Genomic DNA, 21,787 nt, shown 5'->3' with positions numbered 1-21,787 from the left:
ATCTAGGATGAATGGATGTATGTATTGTATCAGTTGGCAACCATTCAAAAATGAATACGGGTTTCATTTTGGTTGTAAAAATGTTTTTTAATGTAAATAAACACATTCTATGATCTGAATTGAACATTATGAGTGTGACTTACACATACAGAGAAGGCATTGCACATATTACAACTTCTATTACTTAAATTAGTCAATGATATGCAATGTGTACATTTATTTTACATAAGATTTTTACAGACACTGCAAAGTCTATTTTAAGATTTAAGTCAATGTTAAAATTACACTGATACAACTGTAGGCTGTTAATGTTTGCCCCTAAAAACAAAATATGTTTTTCAGTTGTGTATTTGATCAAACCACATAGTTAAAACAAAAGGTAAAATACAACATAATTCTTATAGATCAATCTTTATTACATATTATAACTGCACTTAGGTGACTTATGTTTAGCAATAAATTGAAAATCATTGGCTCATTATTTGCTGTGGAGCAGCGTGCATCAGTCTGTCTGGATAAGATGTTTATGACATCATTTCTTGGGTAGTGTGTCCATGTATTTGCAGATGATTGCCAGCATCACCTCATCGGCACCTCCACCAATTGAAATTAACCGTGAATCTCTGTGGAAAGGAAAGAATGCATAAAGGTGTTTTCTCGAACAATAACCACGGTTATTTTTTTTTTGTCTCAACATTTTTTGTCATGAACATCTTGATCAGCTATAACATTTGCCCCATCAGTAGGTGTCAGCAAAGTCCAAAATAAGAGTAACGATTCAAATTTAGTCCAACCGTGGGCATCTGGAGGACTAATTACTTTAATATTAATACTTGATTACAGCTATGTTCATGCACAACATAGCATGAACCGTTCATACAACTATCATAAGCACCATCCTCCTTATTATATAAACGGGTGTGCACCAGGTTGAAAGTAACTAAAAATGATTGTATTGGCCATACATTGCTGAGATATAGCATATGTTTCAGACCGCATACCCTGAAGAAAAGACATTCTATACCAGACACCGGGTCCCTGCAGACCCTCACCTGTAGAATCTGCTGACAAGCACGTCGCTGGTGAAGCCCATTCCTCCCCAATACTGGAGGCAGCTGTCGCCCACCTCCCTGGCCAGACGGCCGGCCTTTAACTTGGCCATGGATGCCAGTTTGGTGACATCGTTGCCTCTAATGTACAATGCTGCAAAAACACAAAAGAAAAAAAGGACAGAAGTCGTGACACAAGCATGGAAGATTGAAAAATGTCCACGTGGAAACAAGAATGTAAGTGAAGGTAACAAAGACAATGATTGAATGCAGTGCAATGGTGGCTAATTAATGTCTCTGTTGTGAGAACCCTACAGAGGAACACATCGGAGCTACATGTTGTGTTTTTTTACCGTTTCAGTCTGTGAAGAACTTTGCCTGTGTGTTAATCTGCCCGCGCCAAACAAATTCCAAAGCTTTGTTTCTGGATAAACTAATTGCACCAGCTAGATGAATTTGTTCAAAGCGGCTCGCCATTGAAGTGGTTACAAACACGCAGAGAAAATCACAAGACCTTGAACACTGGGCGGCCAGATGCCCGGCTACGTATTCACATCATAAGCACTGCCGTGCAATGCACATGGGGCTCATTTCAAAAGGAGCCGAGTGCGGGTGCCAGTCTTCGAGTGGCCAGGCCTGTGGCGTTTTGAAGTCGCGCCAGAACACACAGAAACCACAGCAGTTGGGTGGAGCAGATCAGGCTCCAGTCGCATCAACCGCCGTCTCCCCCTGTCCAAATTCAAGTGTTCCTGGGGCTTCAGTCCAAATTGATAGAGTGCAAAAAATTGATTTATGTTCGTTGAGAACTAAATATATAAACAACTCATGTTAATACACAAGATACCAGAAAAGGCAATGCTGGCAAAGCTCTTGAACACAATATGAAAAAATGGAAATCAGCCTTTAAGGGTTGGACTCTTAACTTCAGAAAATGTTGCTTCATGAGACTCCTCCATGAAATTGTGGTTGCTTTGTCAATGTAGTTAGAAACGATTTTAATAACAAATCCAACACTTACTTATTCGTCTATAGCCCGCTAAACATATTGTATAGTGTCAAGTTATCACTTGATCCGCCACATGCTTCTCCAGCCTAAATGTTGTCCTCTATCTTTTAAAGCAAGCGGTTGCATTGCATATGGATAAATTACCCACTCAAGGCTACTTTGGCATTCACATCATTCTCACAGAGCTCAGTCAACAGTGGCCTTAGATACTGAGGCCTCAGTATTATCTTTGGTATAAAAAAGGGTTTTTCGGCGATCGCCACCGAGCTAAAAGCTAAAATGTTCAACTAACAGTCGCGCAAAATCGAACGTGTTACTTTGAGTGCGCAGTGACACGAAACGCTCGGTTCAATGTGAACAGCAGCTGTACATTATCTTTGGAAAAAGTGTATAAATGGTAATAAAAGAAAGGTTTGGAAATCAACACCAATGCCACAACTACACTGAAGTCAAACATGGAAACAGGGACAGCCGTGATGACCACTGCACTCATTCTGTGAGCCTGATGCTCTCAGACAAAAAAGCAAGTCATTAAGAGCAACACTACCAAAAAAAAAAAAAAAAATTCACACTTTCACTTTTTGTTATGTGCTGTGTGACCCTGATGGGAAACCCACCTGTGGCACGATGGAGGAGGGAGCGGAGCAGCTCCACCTCCGTCTGCAGCTCGGCCAACCTGAAGTTAACCGACTGGTGGTGGAGGACGGGCAGCTTGAAGATCTTCCTCTGCCGGGTGTACTGGATGGTCTCCTGAATGACGTTGTCCATCATGGTCAGGACTGGGGGCGGTACGACAGAGACAGTGACCTCACCACTAGTACTACTAACACCAGAAGCATGTCGTTTGTGTTCCTGATAAATGATGCATACAAGTTTACCGGGCCAGATGGATCACTTTCACATCCTGTACCTGAAAGTCAAGCTTTTCTCCTTAACACCTTCCCCTTAAGTTCCACTATGGAATGTCTGATGTATGCTGCCTACTTTACTCAAAATCAGAAAAGCAAAGAACTACTTTACAGAAGATTAAAAAAAGGTATAATCTATTTTAACCCCCTCCCCCCCCCCCAAATCCTGGGAACTACGGAAATGAGAAATGACTAACTGCAAGAGAGGCTCACTCACCGTTGCCCACTGCCCAGAGCCGCTCTTCCTGGAACTGAAGCATCTGATAGGTGAAGCCCATGCCTTCCTGGCCGATGAGGTTCTTGCAGGGCACGCGGACGTCATCGAAGAACACTTCAGCCGTGTCCGACGACCACATGCCGAGCTTCTCAATCTTCCGGGCGATGTGTACTCCTACGGCGGGAGTGGCGGGGAAAGAGAGAGAGCGACGTCATCATGCATGTTGGCAAAGGCCCACTAATAATAAAGAGAGCCTGTTAATAGAACAGACACAGATTCCTTCCGTAGTGGGTGTTTTAAGTCAATATTCATGTAGTTATGTTGCAGTAAATCTGTTTGTAGCAGGAGTGGAAAAACACAATCTGATACTTGAGGGGGTTTTAGATGAACTTAAATCAGATACTGAAAGAGAAAGAGATACTGCTGCTTTTGCAGGAAAATCCTCAGACAAATAACGAACAGTCACCTGGCAGGTTCATGGGCAAACAGATGAGGGACTTGTTCTTGTGTGGGGGCCCGTCACTTGTGTTGGCCAGGAGACATATCCAGTCGGCCTGGGTACCGTTGGTGGTCCACATCTTCCCCCCGTTGATCACATATTCGTCCCCTTTCTTCACTGCCTTGGTCAGGATACCTGAAATGATGTGTGGCTGGGTTTTATTTGTGTGGGAAAATAATAAAAAAAACAAAAAAAAAACGATGCTTTCGAAAAAAACCCCGACCCTTTCCTCTCCTGAGAAACGATCAGTGCCAAATTGATTGTAAAACTGCTGCTTAACCATCTCTGCAGCCTGAGTTCATTCAACATGGTCCGTCGGGAGCTTAAAATGGAAATGATGCCATGATAAATGACCAGTGGATGGGTAAGAGACGTACTTGAGACATCAGAGCCGGCTCCGACTTCACTGACTCCGAGGCAGGCCACTTTGTCCCCCGCGATGGAGGGAAGGAGGAACTCTTCCTTCAGCTCGGCTGAACCGAACCTGCACACACATAGAAAGAAATACAAGCATTTTTTGCAGGCATTAGTTAGCAATTAGACACTAATGGGGTTTCTAAGAGCATCACTTGTGGATTTCCTACAATATCATCTCCATCCGATACAACTTTGGGCGGCGAGTTGTGTGACTAAAGTTGGGTAAAACTCCCACTGCAGCAAGAGCGAGCAGGAGATTGTTTGGTGCTTTACAACCACACTGCCATGTCTGAGGCAATTACATTTCCAGTGGGACAAAGGAGGGAGTCTTATCCTGGAGCTCCAATGGCATTCTCTTTGCTGCTCGCTTAGCACTTAGACCTCGCTGCAATCATCTGTAGATCCCCTAATTAAGCTCCTGAGACTCCGACGGCCTTTTTCACGGAGTTATGTCTTCTGCCAGCAGCAGCAGCAGCAGGTTGATATCACGGAAACAAGTCAAGGCCGTACACGGGTGGGACAAACAGTTACTAAACATCTATTAATACACATACTCTCTCGAGGCAGCGTGACTTGGATAAAAGGATGGAAAACAAGGATGTATATATTCTTGGCTCGCCAGAGTTTAATCGTCATCTGCTTTGCCAAAAATGAAAGACAAATATACCTGCAGAACACGGCAAAAAGCCCCTGAGATGATACGTAGTCTTTGCAGCGGTAAACATCAGCTTTAGTTGCTACGCGGCAGATGGTGGCGTCACAATCGATTCACTGTAAAAATCCTCTCCTCAGAGGTGAAATCCTTGTGGAAACGTGGTCACTTATTTAGTTACCAAGAGAAACGGTATTGATTCGGTAAGAGCATTTGTGAGAACGAGTATGAAATGAATTCCAACAGCCTCACATTAGGTGCAATCAGTGCGGCTGTTAAAATAATCCCCTTCTGTATAGAGAGACCAATATAACTGAAATAAACAAGTGAAAGATGATTGAAAAAAAAATAAAAATAAAAAAGGTGACGGCCCCAACCACTAAGAACATCTGAAATACGGAAGCTTCTTAAGTTGTCAGGACTTTGGGAGTTACTCAAAGGGAAGAGAGAAAACGTGTACCTGGCCAGTGCAGGGGTGGCCATGTCCGTCTGCACGCCGATGGCCATGGGGATGCCTCCACAGCGGATGTGGCCCAGCTCCTCTGAGATGGCCATGCTGTAGCTGAAGTCGAGCCCCAAGCCTCCGTACTCTGCCAAGGACAAAACACACTCTCCTCCACCATCTGCGGACACTTCAACGGACAATTTATGCACCCCCCCCCGCCCCCCGCCCCCACCCTGCACCCCGAGCCCCATTAATTCCAATGCTTTAGAGGTGAATCTTCACCGTTCTGCTGAAGGAGGAAGAGACAATGACGCACCGACGCTAAATGATTAATGAACCCCTTCACAACATTAGTGGACTTTTACCTCGCCGTGCGACCACCAACCCGCCTGGGATCGAGACCCAATACGTTTGTGTCCATAAAAAAAAATATATCCTCAATTGATCCGTTTGCAACAGGCCATGTGCTCAATTGATTACAGGATGTTATCATTATTTGTGCGTACTGGGAGACTTGCAGCAGGATGCCGTTAAAGGTCACAGACGTCTCAGCGCCGTCTCCTCTGAATCTCCCGCGTGATTTTCATCTTTTCAACAGACCATTATTTTTTGCGCACTGACAGCGAAGACATTTGCCGAGACCGTAGGTCCTTAATGGAGTTTAACGTTGCACCATTACACATGTTTAAAAGACCAGTTATCTTCATAGAGTCCTCTCTTTTCCTTTCCTTTCATCATCAGTCCCACCTTCTATTATGAAAAGAAAAGGCAATTCTTTTGCAACAATATATTCAAGGCTACGGTAGTTTTCTTTTCAATACCAACGGAATGAGTTTGCTAATATGCTCACTGTTTGGGCTGCGTTTACTGGACATCATCATCATCACTATCATCCCATTCTGGGTGAACAAACGTGACATGACAATGAGTCGTTGAGTACAAATGTCTTGATCCTGATGTCCAGTCAGCCAGAAGTAACAGGAACTGAGCATTTGAGAAATGGGCGGAGGTCAGTTTTCCAATGAGTATCGAATAGCCAACGGCTGATGGATAAGGATTCGCCAAGTGGCCACATGGAGGAGGCCTGCGGCTCGAGCAAAGTGGTTTCATGTCACCTGTCGGACTACCGACCAAATGAGAAAAAAGCACAGATCTTGCGGACAGTCCGAGCGAAACAAAGAGAAAGAAATAAAGGAAGCTAAATAAATAAACAGAGAAAAGGGGGAGATACTGTGGGACATCCCAAAACAAGAGGAAACCCTGTGCAGCTGTTCAGAGATAAGTCTCCGAGCCCTGCGGTGGATAATGTGGACCGGGGGGGTGGGGGGGGGCCAGAACAGCGGGCCGCCTGGTTGAACAAGCAAGCCGGGGGAAAAACTAACAGAATCCTGTCACAAATGTCAATTCCATTCACAGGATGGTCCTCCGCGCACGGGGTCCCATCAGGTGCAGCGCCGTACCAAGCTCAGAGCTTGAGAGAATTTAAAGGCTGACGGTGGCAGTGCCGAAGAGAGGAAGCGCTTTCCTTCCAACGCGCTCATCGACATTGGTCCCTTTGTTGGAGAGCAACACAAGCCACTGCAATGAAGGCGACGCCATCAGTGTTTTTCACAAAAGCGTGAAAATGCCTGTGCGACGGCTTGTTCATTTTACCCAAAAGCAGCAGATATCGTGGGTCAGTATAAAAGAGAAACCCGCGCAGACTGCCAGGTCCTGTGTGTCAGGCGGGCCGGAGCCGGGCGCTCTCTCTCTCTCTCCGAGCAGAGGAAAACAGGCAGGGAGCCAAGGGTCACCGCGCGCTTCTCCCTCAACGGGGGCCGCTTCGGCAAAACTTCCTGTCCTCGTGTTTTTACAAGGTAATAATGAATGGGAATGGAAACACAGCGAAAAGTGTTGAGTGTTCGTGTCTGTGGATTGAATTTTATTTATTTATTTTTTTAAGTACAAGCTGAGCTCGAAAAGATGTCGCCTTGCATAAATCCATGAAGTACTCGGTTTTTGCCATATTTTAAGTCATGGATGCCTACGGAGGAGCCCACAGTCATTGAAGGCTTCGAAACCTAACCAATATGAGGTAAAAGATGTGCAACCAGTCCTCTGGCAGATTGAAACCAGGGACGCATTCCCCTTAACTCCTAAGTCATGGCAGTACATTTGTTTCATTTTTGGGGGGTTCACTGAGAAATGAAAACAATGGAAGTGACGAATCTATTTGAATTCTTTGAGATTAAGCAAAGAGAGTCTATTTGCGCACTTTCCCAAAGACATGCGAAGTCTCAATTTTGCCTAATTTTCTCACAAATATTAACAATTTTGTGAGGGAGCAGTATTGCCCGGCGTGGGAACTGAGCATCAGTCTTTTTGAATACAGTAAAACGTTTGTCCATTTGCTTTTACAGCCTGAAATATCCTTCCTTTATTGGAGGCTTTCACAAGACTAAACCAAATCTAATACACTCCACTGCAGGCTCAACATAAATTGCGTGCCGAAACATGTCAGCGGTGACAGATGTTTCTATATGCTCACCGCAGGTAATCTACCAGCTGATAATACAACCAGTCTCCCCCCGCAGTCTTCCGCTCCCCGCGCTGCTCCTCCTCACTAATCCTGTCAACTAATGCTCAAGCCTTGTGTACTCAGCACATTTTAATTCCCTCTTTGACCTACAGACCTGCAGTGCAGTCCTCCTCACACAGCTCCATCCGTGTTCTGCACAAGCTGTGGACAGATTTGGCCCCTTCGGCACAACGGCGATAATGGTGAAAACGTCATGGCAAGGCCAAGGCAAAGGTGAATGACTGTCACTTTTTAGATGAATGCTTCCCACACACCTCTTTGTATAGCCAGAAAGAAGGAGACACCACGACTGCTTTGTGATCCTGCGCTATACGGCGCTCTCCAGCAGCGACGCAGCTGGGTGCACATCTGGAAAAGGGATACAGTGCAGCCGACAGCTGTTGCTGGCCCGAGACGCGAGCAGCCATCACGGCAGTGGGGACGTTTCTAAACCAGACCCGCTGTAACGTCTGGCTGTGAAACAGGGGGAGGATGTGAATGGAAAAGGAACCCAGATGTGAAACAAAAACAAAATGCCCGATGCTCCCTGAAGCGGAGACGGTGGAGCAGGACACAGTTTGATCCAACACTCCCTTCAGGCAAGTTCTAACCACACACTGTGGTTCTGAGTAACTTCATGAGTCTTTTTAGATTTCAAACTATGGCATCCGTACAAGCGAGGACTTTTTGAGTCACTGAGAAGTTACAGATACACTTTTGCATGTGTCAAAAACTTACACCACGAAGTGGTTAATTAGTCATATTTCTGTTTCATGTCATCTGGATGTACATTCTGCAAACACATCCTCGGGTTTGTACTTTTGAACTGTTGAACTATTACTCACTTGCACAAAAGATGAACCGAGTTTGGACCTTGTCCAAAGGCTTCTGGGAATCAAAATCAAGGATTCTCTCTCAAAACAAAAACCCAACTTATTTGATTAATCCGTCATAGGATTTTAGAAGAATGTAATTGGCCTCTAATTAAAAGGTCTCAGGTGGCTGAAACCCTACAAAAGATAAAGGTAGCCACAAAAAAAATAAAACTTTCATTCCAAATTTCGGACCAAAACGCGTGCTTAGAGAAACGAATGTGCTACTTTTGTTGGTTTCCACCACTCTTACCAACTGGTTTGTTAACCCCGAGAAAGCCGGCATTTCCTAAGATCTTGAAAACTTTATGGGCTGGAAACGTCCCCTCTGCTTCCCACTGATCCACGTGGGGGTTGATCTCCTGGTTGATGATCTACGGGAGGAACAACAGGAGGGAGAATTGACACGTTAATAGTGGGCCTGAAATGATTTTTTCCTGGGAAATTTCAAGAAAACAAACCCTACGTTTCAAACAATTGACAGCCCCCGCTTTTCTATTTCCTTTCTCATAACCAACACCAAGCAGATGTACATCATGAATAAACACACACACACACACAATGACTGACAGGTTTTCTGCTTTGCAGTGCAGTTGCTAAAGTCTATGTAATCTTTCTCTAGCAGACAGCGTGATACGGTTTTATGTATCGATGAATAAAGAGCAGCCCGGATAGAAACGTAATACGTGGTGAATCGACTGTGATGCAAATACGATGACAGCATGCAACATGCTATTTCCGGCATGCGCATGTAATCAGTCCCCTACAGATAACCCCGACTTGGCCCGTTGACACACAATATGACAAGCTGCGGGCTCATAAAACAGGGGCACGGCTTTGGCCTCAATCCCGACACTTACAAGAATGTAAGCCTAGTCCTTTAAAGGTTCATGAGTCACGCCCCAAATGTGTGGCGGGAGGTCGCGACCTGCATTTAAGAATAGACTTACGGAACGAGCGGACATTGTGATTCATGCCGGGCACCTGGAAGTGGACCACAGCTGGAGAAGCGCTTACGAATCTGCCGCGATGCTCTTATGGTGCTATTTCTGCAGAGTCTCCCAGATAACGGGGCTGCAGATATATAGCGTGCTATTCAGTTGGCAATTATTTTAACAAGCCTGCCCCACACAGAAGGCTTGAGAAAAGAAAAATAAATTGTAGTGCACATGCTGTAAAGAACAGTTTATGGTTGGTATTGAGTGCTGTTCCTGGAAGGCCATTTAAATCAAATGAACATAAAAAGGGGAAAAACTTGTGACCATGCGTCTAGTTGCACGCGTTTCAGTTCAAACTAAAATGTTTTCTGAAGACAGGCTTTTGCACTTTTTAGCAAAAATATGATCAACATCTATCGATGGGACAAGGTTTGAACAGACCCAGGACGTAGTGCTCCACAAATGTGTTTCTCTGGTCAGTACAATGAGCTCCAAACTATGGGGAAGGCCAAGAGAAAGTAGTTAAAGAAAAGAGCTAGCTATTACTTGGTCATTCTTGCAGATTGCTGATGGAGAGTAAAAGCACAACCATCAATGAGCTGGACTCGTCCAGTTTGTGTAACAACTCAAGTAGAGAGGAAACCCCCAGGTGTTTTGCCAAGTGCCAAAGTGATCTAATTTCATCCTTCCAAAAACACGAACCAGCCAACCCCTCGACAAGCCAAGATAAAACCGCACAGACAGAAATGATCGAAATCGTGTTTTTACTTCTCAAAAAAAACAGAAACAGACTACTTTCAACAGATAAGTGCTTGGGCCTGAATCAGTGAAAGTCAGGTTGGGTTACATAACGGCAGTAAAAAGCCAGGTAACCTGCAATGAACTCCTCCGTGTTCAAAGTTCAAATCCAGAGGAAAGGGAGGAATCACTAGCTGCGGGAAAAGGGAAACAAAAAGTTCATCAGGGAGGGATCCGCAGTCTCTGCCGTGTGGGACTATTTGTGTTGCATACCAGAACAACTTCACGTCACTGAATCAGTCCGGCAGAATGTCCAGTCTGGAGGGATTTGTCCTCGGCACACTATTTGTATAATGGGAATAACCAAACGGCTGTGTCAACGCAGGTTTCTCTTTATATTTAAAAAATACAAAAATATAGAATACAAAAGTGAGATTTAGAACATTACTCAATGTTATCATGGAATAATTGATCGTCCTACCATGAGGAGAAATTTGTCATATTGCGGAACCATCCGTAAAAAAACGGGAACTCTCTAGTTGTGTTGCATTTATATTATCTCATAGAAGATTATCAGCGCAGGTGCTAAATCTGTATGTATTTTCATTTCATCAATTTGACTGATAAGCAACAGATACTCCGCACTCGTCATTATTGGTATAAACTGTTCTAAAGTTAAGAACATTCTGTATCAGTGCCTCGTAAAGCAAACACAGTTTCAGAGTTTTAGAGCAGAAAAGCTTGTGCAGCCTCACACACACACACACACACACACACACACACACACACACACACACACACTCACACGGAGCAGAATCCTCAGATGGTTTGTACATGAGAGACAGGAACCCTGACTCATTTTATTGTGTTGGAAGTTGTTCTTCTCATCTATAAATGAGCAATATTCAACAACGCCCCCCCCCCCAACCAGTACCGCAGAATCGGCAGTGGAAACATTGGGTGCAGATGAACGTCTGACCTTGGACCCTCACTAAAGGATTTCCTATAGCATCTATAAACACACATTATCCTACGGTGAATCCCTTTAATAAACCGTGCTGCCTCAAGTTCCCCTTCCTGCTCCACCAACATATTGTTCTGAATTTCCTTTTCACATTTTCATCCTTCCCATTATTCCCAGTGATAGTGTATTTCCAAAATCCTTGCATCCTTTTGAAGGTTAAGTCACACAGCACACCCGCCCCCCCCCCCCCCCCCCCCATTTGCCGCAACATTGTTGCCTTCTGTTGCCCAATTTTAACCTATTCCCTATTTAACTCAAATATAAAAACATTAACTGTGACAAAAAAAGAAAACGTTAGGCCTATTATTTCTTTTGAAACAATAGGCAGCTGCTTAACCCGGTTATGTACTGCAGTAAAAGTAAAGGAATCGGAGTAAATAATAAATGGCTCAGTCCACCTTGACTTCTCCTGCTGGATTTTGGGACCATTGAGGATTGGGCTCTGGTCATCTCTACACCAGAACATGTCAGGGTTCTATCAATTATTTTCATGAAAGAATGACATTGTTAAATCATTCAAAATAATGTGGGAATCCCTTTTCAAATTCCCCATATTACACAAGTGTTTTTCTACTGAATACGTGTCAATCTGAAAAGAACACTTCTTCTCAAATGTTCCAGACCCGTGGCTTTTAGATAAAGGGGGGATGTAGAATATGATTAAGTGCCAAATATTTGCTTGGTTCAAACAAACTATGTAACTGCTTATTCTAAACTACATGTATTGGCGAGAGACACAAGCATCTCAGGCCAAATGCCATGAACCCCTCACTTGTCCAGCCACAGTCAATATTTACCTTCTTCTTGCAAATAGGTGGAATCAGAGACCTTTGCATGTGGATTATTGTGTGGACTGGCCTGACTAGTGTAAGGGGGAAATGAGTTAAATGGGAACTGGGATACGTTGGTTACTATATTAAAATAGCCCACTGGCTAGCGTGCGCTTAAAGTGTGCAGCTCTGAATGTGTTATTTTTTTGCGTACGTAAATATTTAGCGTGGATCCTACGTAAATTACGTGATACCCCGGATGAAGGGCACCAGCGCTGCATAACAAGTTAATGACCTATCACCCACTTTGCTTCTTACTGGCACGTTGAGTGGAATAACCGCAACGCACACATATAGTACAACAATGCCCGTTCACCTGTCCAACCTGGATTCGCTTTCTCGGCGGCACCAAATCTTGCAGCGACGTAAACAACAGAGAACATGTCAGGTGACGATGTGTGAGCGTTACCTTTCTGAGGGACTCCTGCATTGCAAAGTGGTCTCGCGTGTAGATTAAATGGTCACCCACGATCTCTGTGGCACTGGACGGGACGGGTTTAGATGACACATTGTCACACAGCGACCGGACACCTAGACAACAAGTGAATTTGTAGAAATTACGACTGATGGCCAGCTGGTTCAACCGGAGGGCTCCTCTGGGCAGCGCCATTTCTGTTGACAAGCGTCTGTGTGCGCATGCGCACCCCGTGAAACATTCACTGGAGTTGAAAACTCACACTTTTATTTATCAATGATTAATTTAGAGTTGCAAAATGAATAGAAAATACAGTCAAGACATTTAAAAGGTTGAAATAATGATTTTATTATTATAAATTTTGTTTTTCAAACTTTGCTTTTGTCAAAGAATGCTCCATTTGCAACAATTACAGCATTGCAGACCTTTGCTGCTCCCACATAAGCTCAATGAGATCTGGAGACTGCGCTGGCCACTCCATTACAGACAGCTGCCTGCTTCTTCTCTAAATAGTTCTTGCATAATTTGGAGATGTGTTTTGGGTCATTGTTCTGTTGTCGGAAGAATTTGGCTCCAATCAAGCGCTGTCCACAGGGTATGGCATAGCGTTGCGAAAAGGAATGCGAGCCTTCCTTATTCTAAATCCCTGTTACCTTGTACAAATCTCCCACTTTACCAGCACCAAAGAGGCCCCAGACCATCACATCACCTCCACTGTGACATATGGTGTCTCTTCCACCATCTTTTCACCTGTTCTGGGTCTTACAAATGTCCTTCTGTGTGATCCAAACACCTCAACTTTGTCTGTCCATCTTTTTCTCTCAAATGTCTCTGTTCTGTCTTTTTCCCATATAAATCTTTTCTTTTTATTGGCCAGTCTCAGATATGGCTTCTTCTTTGCCCCTCTTCCTGGAAGGCCAACATCCCGGAGTCGCCTCTTCACTGTAGACGTTGACACTGGCGTTTTGGGGATAGCTTTTAGAGAAGCTGCCAGTTGAGGACCTGTAAGGCATCTATTTCTCTAACTAGAGACTCTACTGAGTTGTGCACCGGGGCCTCCGACTTCTCTTTCTTCTCTAGTTAGAGTCCGTTTGTGCTGTTCTCTCAAGGGAGGAGTTCACACTGTCGTAGGGGTGTTGTTGTTTTTTCGCAATTTCTCGCTTGGAATAACCTTCATTTCTAACAAAGTTATCTTCATAGAAAAAAAAAAACAGTGCTTTCTTTGAAAATTAATTTGTAAGTGACTCCAAACTTTGAATGGTAATGTATACTATCTATATATAAACTCACCGGCCACTTTATTAGGTACCCCATGCTAGTAACGGGTTGGACCCCCTTTTGCCTTCAGAACTGCCTCGATTCTTCGTGGCATAGATTCAACAAGGTGCTGGAAACATTCCTCAGGAAGTTTGGTCCATATTGACATGATGGCATCACACAGTTGCCGCAGATTTGTCGGCTGCACATCCATGATGCGAATCTCCCGTTCCACCACATCCCAAAGATGCTCTATTGGATTGAGATCTGGTGATTGTGGAGGCCATTTGAGTACAGCGAACTCATTGTCATGTTCAAGAAACCAGTCTGAGATGATTCCAGCTTTATGACATGGCGCTTTATCCTGCTGAAAGTAGCCATCAGAAGTTGGGTACATTGTGGTCATAAAGGGATGGACATGGTCAGCAACAATACTCAGGTAGGCTGTGGCGTTGCAACGATGCTCAATTGGTACCAAGGGGCCCAAAGAGTGCCAAGAAAATATTCCCCACACCATGACACCACCACCACCAGCCTGAACCGTTGATACAAGGCAGGATGGATCCATGCTTTCATGTTGTAGACGCCAAATTCTGACCCTACCATCCGAATGTCGCAGCAGAAATCGAGACTCATCAGACCAGGCAACGTTTTTCCAATCTTCTATTGTCCAATTTCGATGAGCTTGTGCAAATTGTAGCCTCAGTTTCCTGTTCTTAGCTGAAAGGAGTGGCACCCGGTGTGGTCTTCTGCTGCTGTAGCCCACCTGCCTCAAAGTTCGACGTACTGTGCGTTCAGAGATGCTCTTATGCCCACCTTGGTTGTAACGGGTGGTTATTTGAGTCACTGTTGCCCTTCTATCAGCTCGAACCAGTCTGGCCATTCTCCTCTGACCTCTGGCATCAACAAGGCATTTCCGCCCACAGAACTGCCGCTCACTGGATGTTTTTTCTTTTTCGGACCATTCTCTGTAAACCCTAGAGATGGTTGTGCGTCAAAATCCCAGTAGATTAGCAGTTTCTGAAATACTCAGACCAGCCCTTCTGGCACCAACAATCATGCCACGTTCAAAGTCACTCAAATCACCTTTCTTCCCCATACTGATGCTCGATTTGAACTGCAGGAGATTGTCTTGACAATGTCTACATGCCTAAATGCACTGAGTTGCCGCCATGTGATTGGCTGCTTAGAAATTAAGTGTTAACGAGCAGTTGGACAGGTGTACCTAATAAAGTGGCCGGTGAGTGTATATAAAGAGTCTACCACTCACAGTATTAAAGTAGTGCCTCACAACAGGTTGGTGCCCTTCACAAAGGGTCACAAAGTAAATCCTTCTTTTCTATTGTGAGATACCGGACTGTTTCATATCAATAAGATGCAGACCACCAATAAGATAATGCATGAATCATTCATAACTTAAAGAATCTGTCAAGGGAGAATCCCAGGAGCAACGTGCGGGGTCATGAATAAATATCAAAATGCAAAACATGAAAAGATCTGTTTTTTTAAGCTTATCAGTGGTTCATTTTATTTGTTTTACTATTTATAGACAAAACAACATACATGTTCTCTTTTGCACCTCATCGCCTATTTAACTAAAAAATAAAACAAAACACCCGAACTTGATGTTTAAGAATAGGTGTGAACTGTGAACTGAGTTAAATTATGAAGATGTATTTGTTTCTCTGTCTGTCCCCAATTGAAAATGAACAAGCACATTTAATTCAGTACATGAAACAACTCATGGGCCCATTTGCTCACATACACAACACGAGAAAGAAGCATTATATAATCCTTGCCAAATGTAACCTTTATTCATTTATTATCTATAAAGAATACATTTATGATGTGATGAATCTGTCCTGAAGAAGGGGAATTGTTTACATGGGAGCTCATGAGGTTTTATCCTTTTTCTTCTCTATTATGTCCCTCGCGCCTTTTCAGTCTGCAAAGCATGTCCTTGGGTGCTAATCTAAGATATGAAAAGCTCCTTGGCTTCAGTTTAGCAGACGACACAGCCACCTTTCTCCTTGAAGGGGTTCTTCTCCTCTGAAATGCCTTTGACGAGGGTGTCCTCCTCCACTCCAGCCTGAATATAGTCCTTGATTTCCTCACAGCATTTAGAGGTCTGGGGTGATTTAACAGAAAGGGGTTGAGACACTTATCCAGAAATGTATTTCAGCTCTAAATTCTGTTTAAATTAGTTGCAATTTGTAACAAGTTTAAAATTCTTATTGTTTTGCTTGTCAAGGAAAAAAGTCAGAAAGCTAAATTCATTATCAGGCATCTTTGAAAACATTGAAGATATTGAAATGTTCATTGCCTCTGTGAAAAAATAAGATACAATAAAACTTACCAACCACCTCTCAAGTTTCACTTCAGTTTTGAGTTGGTTTACTTCCATGACAGCCTTGTCCTTATCCGTCAGCTCATCTACGTTTATGACTGGCATTCTCTGTTAGAAAAGGAAGTATTCTGCCCTTTATGCAAAACATTCATGGCCATACGAGATAAAGGGTCACAAAGGATTCTGACCTCCACAAAAGTCAAATGAAAGAATATGAATACTCACGGATGCTTACAAGGAGCCGTCCTTCACCCCGGGAATCTCTCTGAGGAATCCCTCTCCTCCGCCTCAGGCTGGGTTATAAAGTAATCTGCACAAACAATCCTAATCCGTTAATCGGATTAAAACCAGGCAAGACATTACCTGAAGTAGGTTATCAAACAGGACTGTGAATCACACAGGTGTCTTTTGGGCTTCTTTACAATTATACAAGAAGAACAAGAAGTCGTAGTTGTAAATCAATTTGGACGTGGGCAGTTTTGACACCTTCCTCGTATTCGGAAATGGGCGGAAGGGTGGTGCTTCATGTGTCAGCTCACTTTGATAAGACTAATCTGTATTTAGCCTCCACCCGTCAAAATGGAGACATATTCTTAACGTGACTGCACAACAATTTTTAAACACAACAATTATCTCTAGCTGGGAAAAAAACAGTCGGATGGAATCATGCAGATATGTGTAAACAGAAAGAGATTTTATTCTGCAGCTTTCTCTTAAATTGAATGCTGCTTTTAAGTCGGAGGAATGGGGAGCTCGAGTGTCTGATGGCACAACACATTGCTGTTTCCCTGAAAGACTCTGGGTGGTTGCTGCAATTATTAAGCAAAACACGAGATAACATCAACCAAAAGGCTGGAAACCAGGCAACATTGCTTTGAGGCTTTAAGAGAAAGTGGTTGTGTGCGTGCGTGCGTGTGTGTGTGTGTGTGTGTGTGTGTGTGTGTGTGTGTGTGTGTGTGTGTGTGTGCGTGTGTGTGCGTGCCAGATCCAGTCAGACGTGTGTAACGTGGGATCTTGGCAGGCTGCATCAGACAAATTGTGAGTTGTGTGAATGTTTCACAAGAACGTTGGTCTCTTTTTTCGAAGACGAAAATAAGTTAGAGATGCTGCGTAGTTACTGGGTCTCTCGTCATCACCATCGTCATCATCATCATCATCATCATCACCATGATCCCAAAAGCGAAAGCTGCGGGAATTAAACTTTTTCCTGCGTCGTTTGAGTTGTGTATAATCAGACTTTAGTCACAGCCAACAACTCTCCGGGCGATGTCACAACGTACAAAGCGAGCCCCTCTGATGTCATTTAAGAATTCATCACCACTCAAATTCAATAACGCAGTAATTTGAAAATGAGTCATTGTATGCCCGCCCCCAAGCTTCCCCGACTATAAAAGAGGACGTGGCTCGGATGGTCGGCGAAGCGGAACAGATTGAGCCAAAGTTCGACAATGGAGTTTTGCACTTTAGCGCTGTTCACACTTCTCTCCTCGGTTTACAACGTGTTGGCGTTGTCTCCTTCAGGTAGATCCTTCTGCACGTTCTCTCGTTTCTTTAGCATTTAAACAGACATTGTAAAAGAAAAAAAAGCTTCACTGTCCTCCTGTTGTTGACCATCCCATGACCTCCCGCGTGTGGACACGACGCGGTTACAGATCGCCATTTGGAGCCGTTACGCGCGGCGCGTTAAAGCTTCTTCTGGTGTTTTGGTGACGTCCTCTTTGCTGCTTTCAGGCGCGTGTCTGCTTCAAGTGGACGAGGGACCTTGCAGAGGATCCATTGAGCGCCACTACTACAATACCGTCACCCAAAAGTGCGAGATGTTCTACTACGGAGGCTGCCAGGGGAATGCCAACAACTTTAAGAGTTATGAGGAGTGCCATAAATCCTGTTTCAGAATCCCAAGTAAGTCCTAACCTTCAAAAAGCTGATTGCTTCACTTCCTGTATTTGATAATATGTTACTTTGACTACTAAGAAAAACGTGAATGTAAATTTGAATCTAGCCTCTAATTAAAGTTGGTGATTTTCTGTCATGATGATCTGATCCTAAACTCACATTTTGCCGTTCTGCCCCCAGAGGTTCCCCAAATCTGCAGGTTTCCCAAAGAGGAGGGACCCTGCCGCGCCCTCTTTCGCAGCTACTTCTTCAACATGACCACCATGCGGTGTGAGCCCTTTACCTACGGCGGCTGCCAAGGCAACTCTAACCGCTTCCCGGACTTCACCTCCTGCAAGGAGTACTGCGGCCCACGAAAAAGTGAGTACAGTCCCACGTGCTGCCTCCCGAGTCCTCCTGAAGTGATGCTCAACCGGCATCTGCGCACGCGTGGACCAGGCGGTGCTAAAGCACTGACATACCAGACACGCTTTCATTCTAAGCGCTCGAGTCACAGTGGAAATAATGCCCTGTCACGCCTTTTGTGAGACTGCACATCGGATAAAGATGGCTGAGGCATAAGATTTCTGCGACAGAGGCGATGACCCGGGCTGCGTGTCTCATTCCACAGCTGTTCCTGTGCTCTGCCTGGACTTTCTGGACAAAGGCCGGTGCTCGGCCTCCATTCCTCGCTATTACTACAACACAGCCACCAAGACCTGCGACGAGTTCATCTACTCCGGCTGCGGAGGGAGCAGCAACAATTTTGTCTCGAAGCGCAGCTGCATGGAAGTTTGTGTTAAAGGTGCGTGCGATGACCGGAGATGATCATTTGAGTGCAACGTGCCCTTCAGTAAGGACGATATTTGGGTCGCCAGTTAGATTCAAGAGATAAATAATAATGCTGTGCTGATTTCATTATCAAAGGAAGCCAAGGGAAATCTGACTGGAAAGTTAGATTTGCTTTGTAATGACCACAGACCAAGTGTAGGCATCGTAATAAAAGTTCATAATTATCTGTTGTTAACTGTATGTTTTCTTTTCTGTTCCAGGAGGGAAAAAAAAAGGAATCCAAGTCAAAGGTCGTCACATGAGGCGAGTGTCTAATGGGATCACTTTCTTACAGCCCTAGATGTCTGCCACCCTCACTTGGACAAGCCCTTTTTAGGAAACATGATGAACTAACGGTTTTGTGCCAAAAGGTTGACCAGCTCTTCTTTGTTGTTACTAGAGGAGTCATTCGTAGTGGCACATTTCCACAGTATGCATATGTAATGCTTTATGAGCAACTTCAAATGTGATTTTAATGAAGTTTTTCACTGCACTAATGTTCTTGATTGTGTATTTTGATACTGTATATGTCTATGATGTGTTGTATAAGCAATACAAACATGTTTATTTTCCCAACTATTTTATAAGTACATTGATTTTGATAAAAAATATACAGAATTGTATGAAGTATCCTGCCTTTTTTTTACTTTCAAGGGGATGACAGTACCACAGCAGTGTCGCATATAGTAACAAAAGTGCAGAAAACCGAAACAGGCTTTACTGTTTCCTTTATTTTCTCACTTTGCATTGTCACTTATACTGCAGCTCTAGGCCTCGTCCATTCCTGACTAATGCTGCTTTCTTCCCTCCTTATCTGGAAATACTCTGCAAGGCACTCTGGCTAATCTCGGTAGCCTCTGCACAGCTTTGAATCAGGAAGTAAACGATAACGCGACCAGTTCATTTGTGCGTTTCTGCACGTTTAGAGGAAAGGAAACAGCAGGACAACCAAAATGTAATCATAATACTCCAATAACAATTATAATGCAATCCTATTACAACGCACTCAATTATGAGTGCAATCGGGAATGGATCCATGCACAGAACATTGAAGCTATTGCACACATATTTTTTTTTGCCAAAGGTAATTTATCAAGTACATTTTTCTTGAAAGAATAATAGCAGATAATAATACTTCATGTAAACACAGGAGAAATCAAATAGCTTTCTGACTATTAAGGGAAAGACGGGTTCAAGAAGTGACCGTCCTAAATCTCTGCTTTGTTCCACTTCCCTTAATAGAATAGTTACAGCGTTGAGTGATTTTTCAGACAATAAATATTTATGGAGGATATCAAAGGTATCTGCTCACCCGTCTTGCTTGGGTATAAATAAGAAGTTAAATCAAAATCATCCTCGGTAAATGAGTGAGGATGTTGTTCAGACATCCTGTCGGGTTTCTCAAAAGCATCGTCGTTTCTAAAATCATCACCAGTGCTGGCTTTTGAAGAAATTAACCATTATGATTGACTTACTGCCCTTTAGGGTTCACTCTTCCAACCTATAATGTTCAATAAAGAAATGAAATCCCACCTCATCAGGTACAGGTCAAAAGCCATTCACGAAATGAGGCATGATGCTGTGCAGCATATTTCTGTGATATATGAGCTGCTTGTCTGTTGCAGATTCTAGTTACACTGACCAGACCACTTACGGTTCATTTCAATCAACAAAAGATATGACAAATGTTTGTGAGGATACAGATGGGCACAGATGGTTAATTTTTAATCATAACAAAGCTCTTGCATGAACCATTAATGGGTGGCAATATAATAGTGGCTGTAAGAGATCTGATCTAGTCCAGTGGGCTTCAGATGAATTGATCTTGCTCTGTTTATTTCATTAGCTGCAGTGCATTAGGTATGTTAATTGGCTCTCTCATTCTCAACAGTGATTAGTGGACGTTAACAAAGAAGAATACTTTGCATTTAGAATGATAAGGAATATAATAAAAGTATGCTCTGACTATTTGTCAGACAGTAACATTGTTTTGTGTTTGTGATTTTAAGAGTTGCTAAAACACTGACCTTAAACTACGTAATGTCTGTTTAATGTAGGTTTTGATCAAATATTAAATACTTACTGGAGATGAAGCATGGCAATGCTAATTTAACAATCAACATTATACTAAATATACATTCAATACACTGCATCCCAGCAGTGCCTCCTAGTGGCAGATTCACACATCTAACAAGACCAAAAAAGGCAACTTTGACACTATCTTGCAATACAAGTACATGTAAATATCTTTTATCTAAAATACAAACACAAAATCACAGTTAGTATCAAACCTGGCCAGTAAATTAGCTAGTTTCTGACTGCTTTAATGGAGGTAGAGTACTGCAGATACAATTTCTTATTCCCTCTGTGCTGTGGACTCTTGGAGAGACCCTCGCCACGCATTTCAGGTGTGACTCAGCAGCACTTATTCTTATACAGCAACACAGGTCCTAGCAACAACCAAATCTGATAGTTTTTGCCCTGGATGAATTCATCTTGTTCAATGCCCCAGTTTCCCCAAACCAAAAAAACGCGATAGGAGATAGCCTTTTGTGGTGTAATCAGCAAACAAAGCAGCCCTGTCTTCAGATTGATGGGCAACGTTGTTATTACACTTGCTCTGTTAAATTGATCATGTGATACTTTACTAAACTGCTGCATTAAACTGTGGACCAAACACGTCACGCCATAACATGGAGATGGATGGACGCCCCTTGATCCAACTCCCTCTGTTGGGTAAAATGAAACAGCTCAGACCAGCACCTCTTCCCCTTACACACCCAAGATGGGTGCATCTGTCCATCTGGCTGCAGAACACAAGTAGCTGTGACAGCTCTGTACCTCTGTCGAGTTGTGTAAGAAGCCTTGAAAGATTATCCATTGATTTGCAGAAAAATACACAGAGAAAAA

General features: G+C 43.5%; 3 protein-coding genes across 3 annotated transcripts; 1 reads left to right on the top strand and 2 right to left on the bottom strand.

Annotated features, from left to right (window-relative positions):
• Nucleotides 1–66: 66 nt before the first annotated feature.
• zgc:85777 (uncharacterized protein LOC405871 homolog) lies at nt 67–12,794 on the bottom strand. Its single transcript, XM_037474475.2, has 9 exons — nt 12,562–12,794; nt 8,876–8,996; nt 5,209–5,338; nt 4,057–4,163; nt 3,647–3,814; nt 3,181–3,354; nt 2,673–2,834; nt 1,053–1,203; nt 67–623 (listed from the first exon to the last, which is right to left on the bottom strand). Exons 1-9 carry the CDS (start codon nt 12,760–12,762, stop codon nt 533–535), a joined length of 1,305 nt encoding a protein of 434 aa, XP_037330372.2. The 5' UTR covers nt 12,763–12,794; the 3' UTR covers nt 67–532.
• A 2,539-nt stretch (nt 12,795–15,333) lies between these two features.
• On the bottom strand, nt 15,334–16,882 carry gngt1 (guanine nucleotide binding protein (G protein), gamma transducing activity polypeptide 1). Its single transcript, XM_037474547.2, has 3 exons — nt 16,397–16,882; nt 16,181–16,279; nt 15,334–15,952 (listed from the first exon to the last, which is right to left on the bottom strand). Exons 2-3 carry the CDS (start codon nt 16,274–16,276, stop codon nt 15,827–15,829), a joined length of 222 nt encoding a protein of 73 aa, XP_037330444.2. The 5' UTR covers nt 16,277–16,279; nt 16,397–16,882; the 3' UTR covers nt 15,334–15,826.
• Nucleotides 16,883–17,541: 659 nt separating this feature from the next.
• Nucleotides 17,542–19,485, top strand: tfpi2 (tissue factor pathway inhibitor 2). Its single transcript, XM_037474518.2, has 5 exons — nt 17,542–17,692; nt 17,903–18,073; nt 18,248–18,427; nt 18,678–18,851; nt 19,099–19,485. Exons 1-5 carry the CDS (start codon nt 17,620–17,622, stop codon nt 19,176–19,178), a joined length of 678 nt encoding a protein of 225 aa, XP_037330415.1. The 5' UTR covers nt 17,542–17,619; the 3' UTR covers nt 19,179–19,485.
• The last annotated feature ends 2,302 nt before the right edge of the window (nt 19,486–21,787 follow it).

This window comes from Pungitius pungitius, chromosome 17, assembly GCF_949316345.1.
Source record: "Pungitius pungitius chromosome 17, fPunPun2.1, whole genome shotgun sequence".
NCBI lineage: Eukaryota > Metazoa > Chordata > Actinopteri > Perciformes > Gasterosteidae > Pungitius > Pungitius pungitius.
Note: the sequence above shows the minus strand (reverse complement) of the source record. Positions and strands in the feature narration are given on the sequence as shown.

What these genes read in the sequence shown, in the direction of transcription:
- tfpi2 (XM_037474518.2), top strand. Translation starts at nt 17,620, where the DNA reads ATGGAGTTTTGCACTTTAGCGCTGTTCACACTTCTCTCCTCGGTTTAC. An exon ending in ATCCTGTTTCAGAATCCCAA is followed by an intron (nt 18,074 to 18,247) that starts GTAAGTCCTAAC and finishes TTCTGCCCCCAG; the next exon opens with AGGTTCCCCAAATCTGCAGG. An exon ending in CATGGAAGTTTGTGTTAAAG is followed by an intron (nt 18,852 to 19,098) that starts GTGCGTGCGATG and finishes TTTCTGTTCCAG; the next exon opens with GAGGGAAAAAAAAAGGAATC.
- zgc:85777 (XM_037474475.2), bottom strand. Translation starts at nt 12,762, where the DNA reads ATGGCGCTGCCCAGAGGAGCCCTCCGGTTGAACCAGCTGGCCATCAGT. An exon ending in CCTCCTCCATCGTGCCACAG is followed by an intron (nt 1,204 to 2,672) that starts GTGGGTTTCCCA and finishes GTGTTTTTGCAG; the next exon opens with CATTGTACATTAGAGGCAAC. An exon ending in CTTGTCAGCAGATTCTACAG is followed by an intron (nt 624 to 1,052) that starts GTGAGGGTCTGC and finishes TCCTTTCCACAG; the next exon opens with AGATTCACGGTTAATTTCAA.
- gngt1 (XM_037474547.2), bottom strand. Translation starts at nt 16,276, where the DNA reads ATGCCAGTCATAAACGTAGATGAGCTGACGGATAAGGACAAGGCTGTC. An exon ending in TGAAACTTGAGAGGTGGTTG is followed by an intron (nt 15,953 to 16,180) that starts GTAAGTTTTATT and finishes AAATCACCCCAG; the next exon opens with ACCTCTAAATGCTGTGAGGA.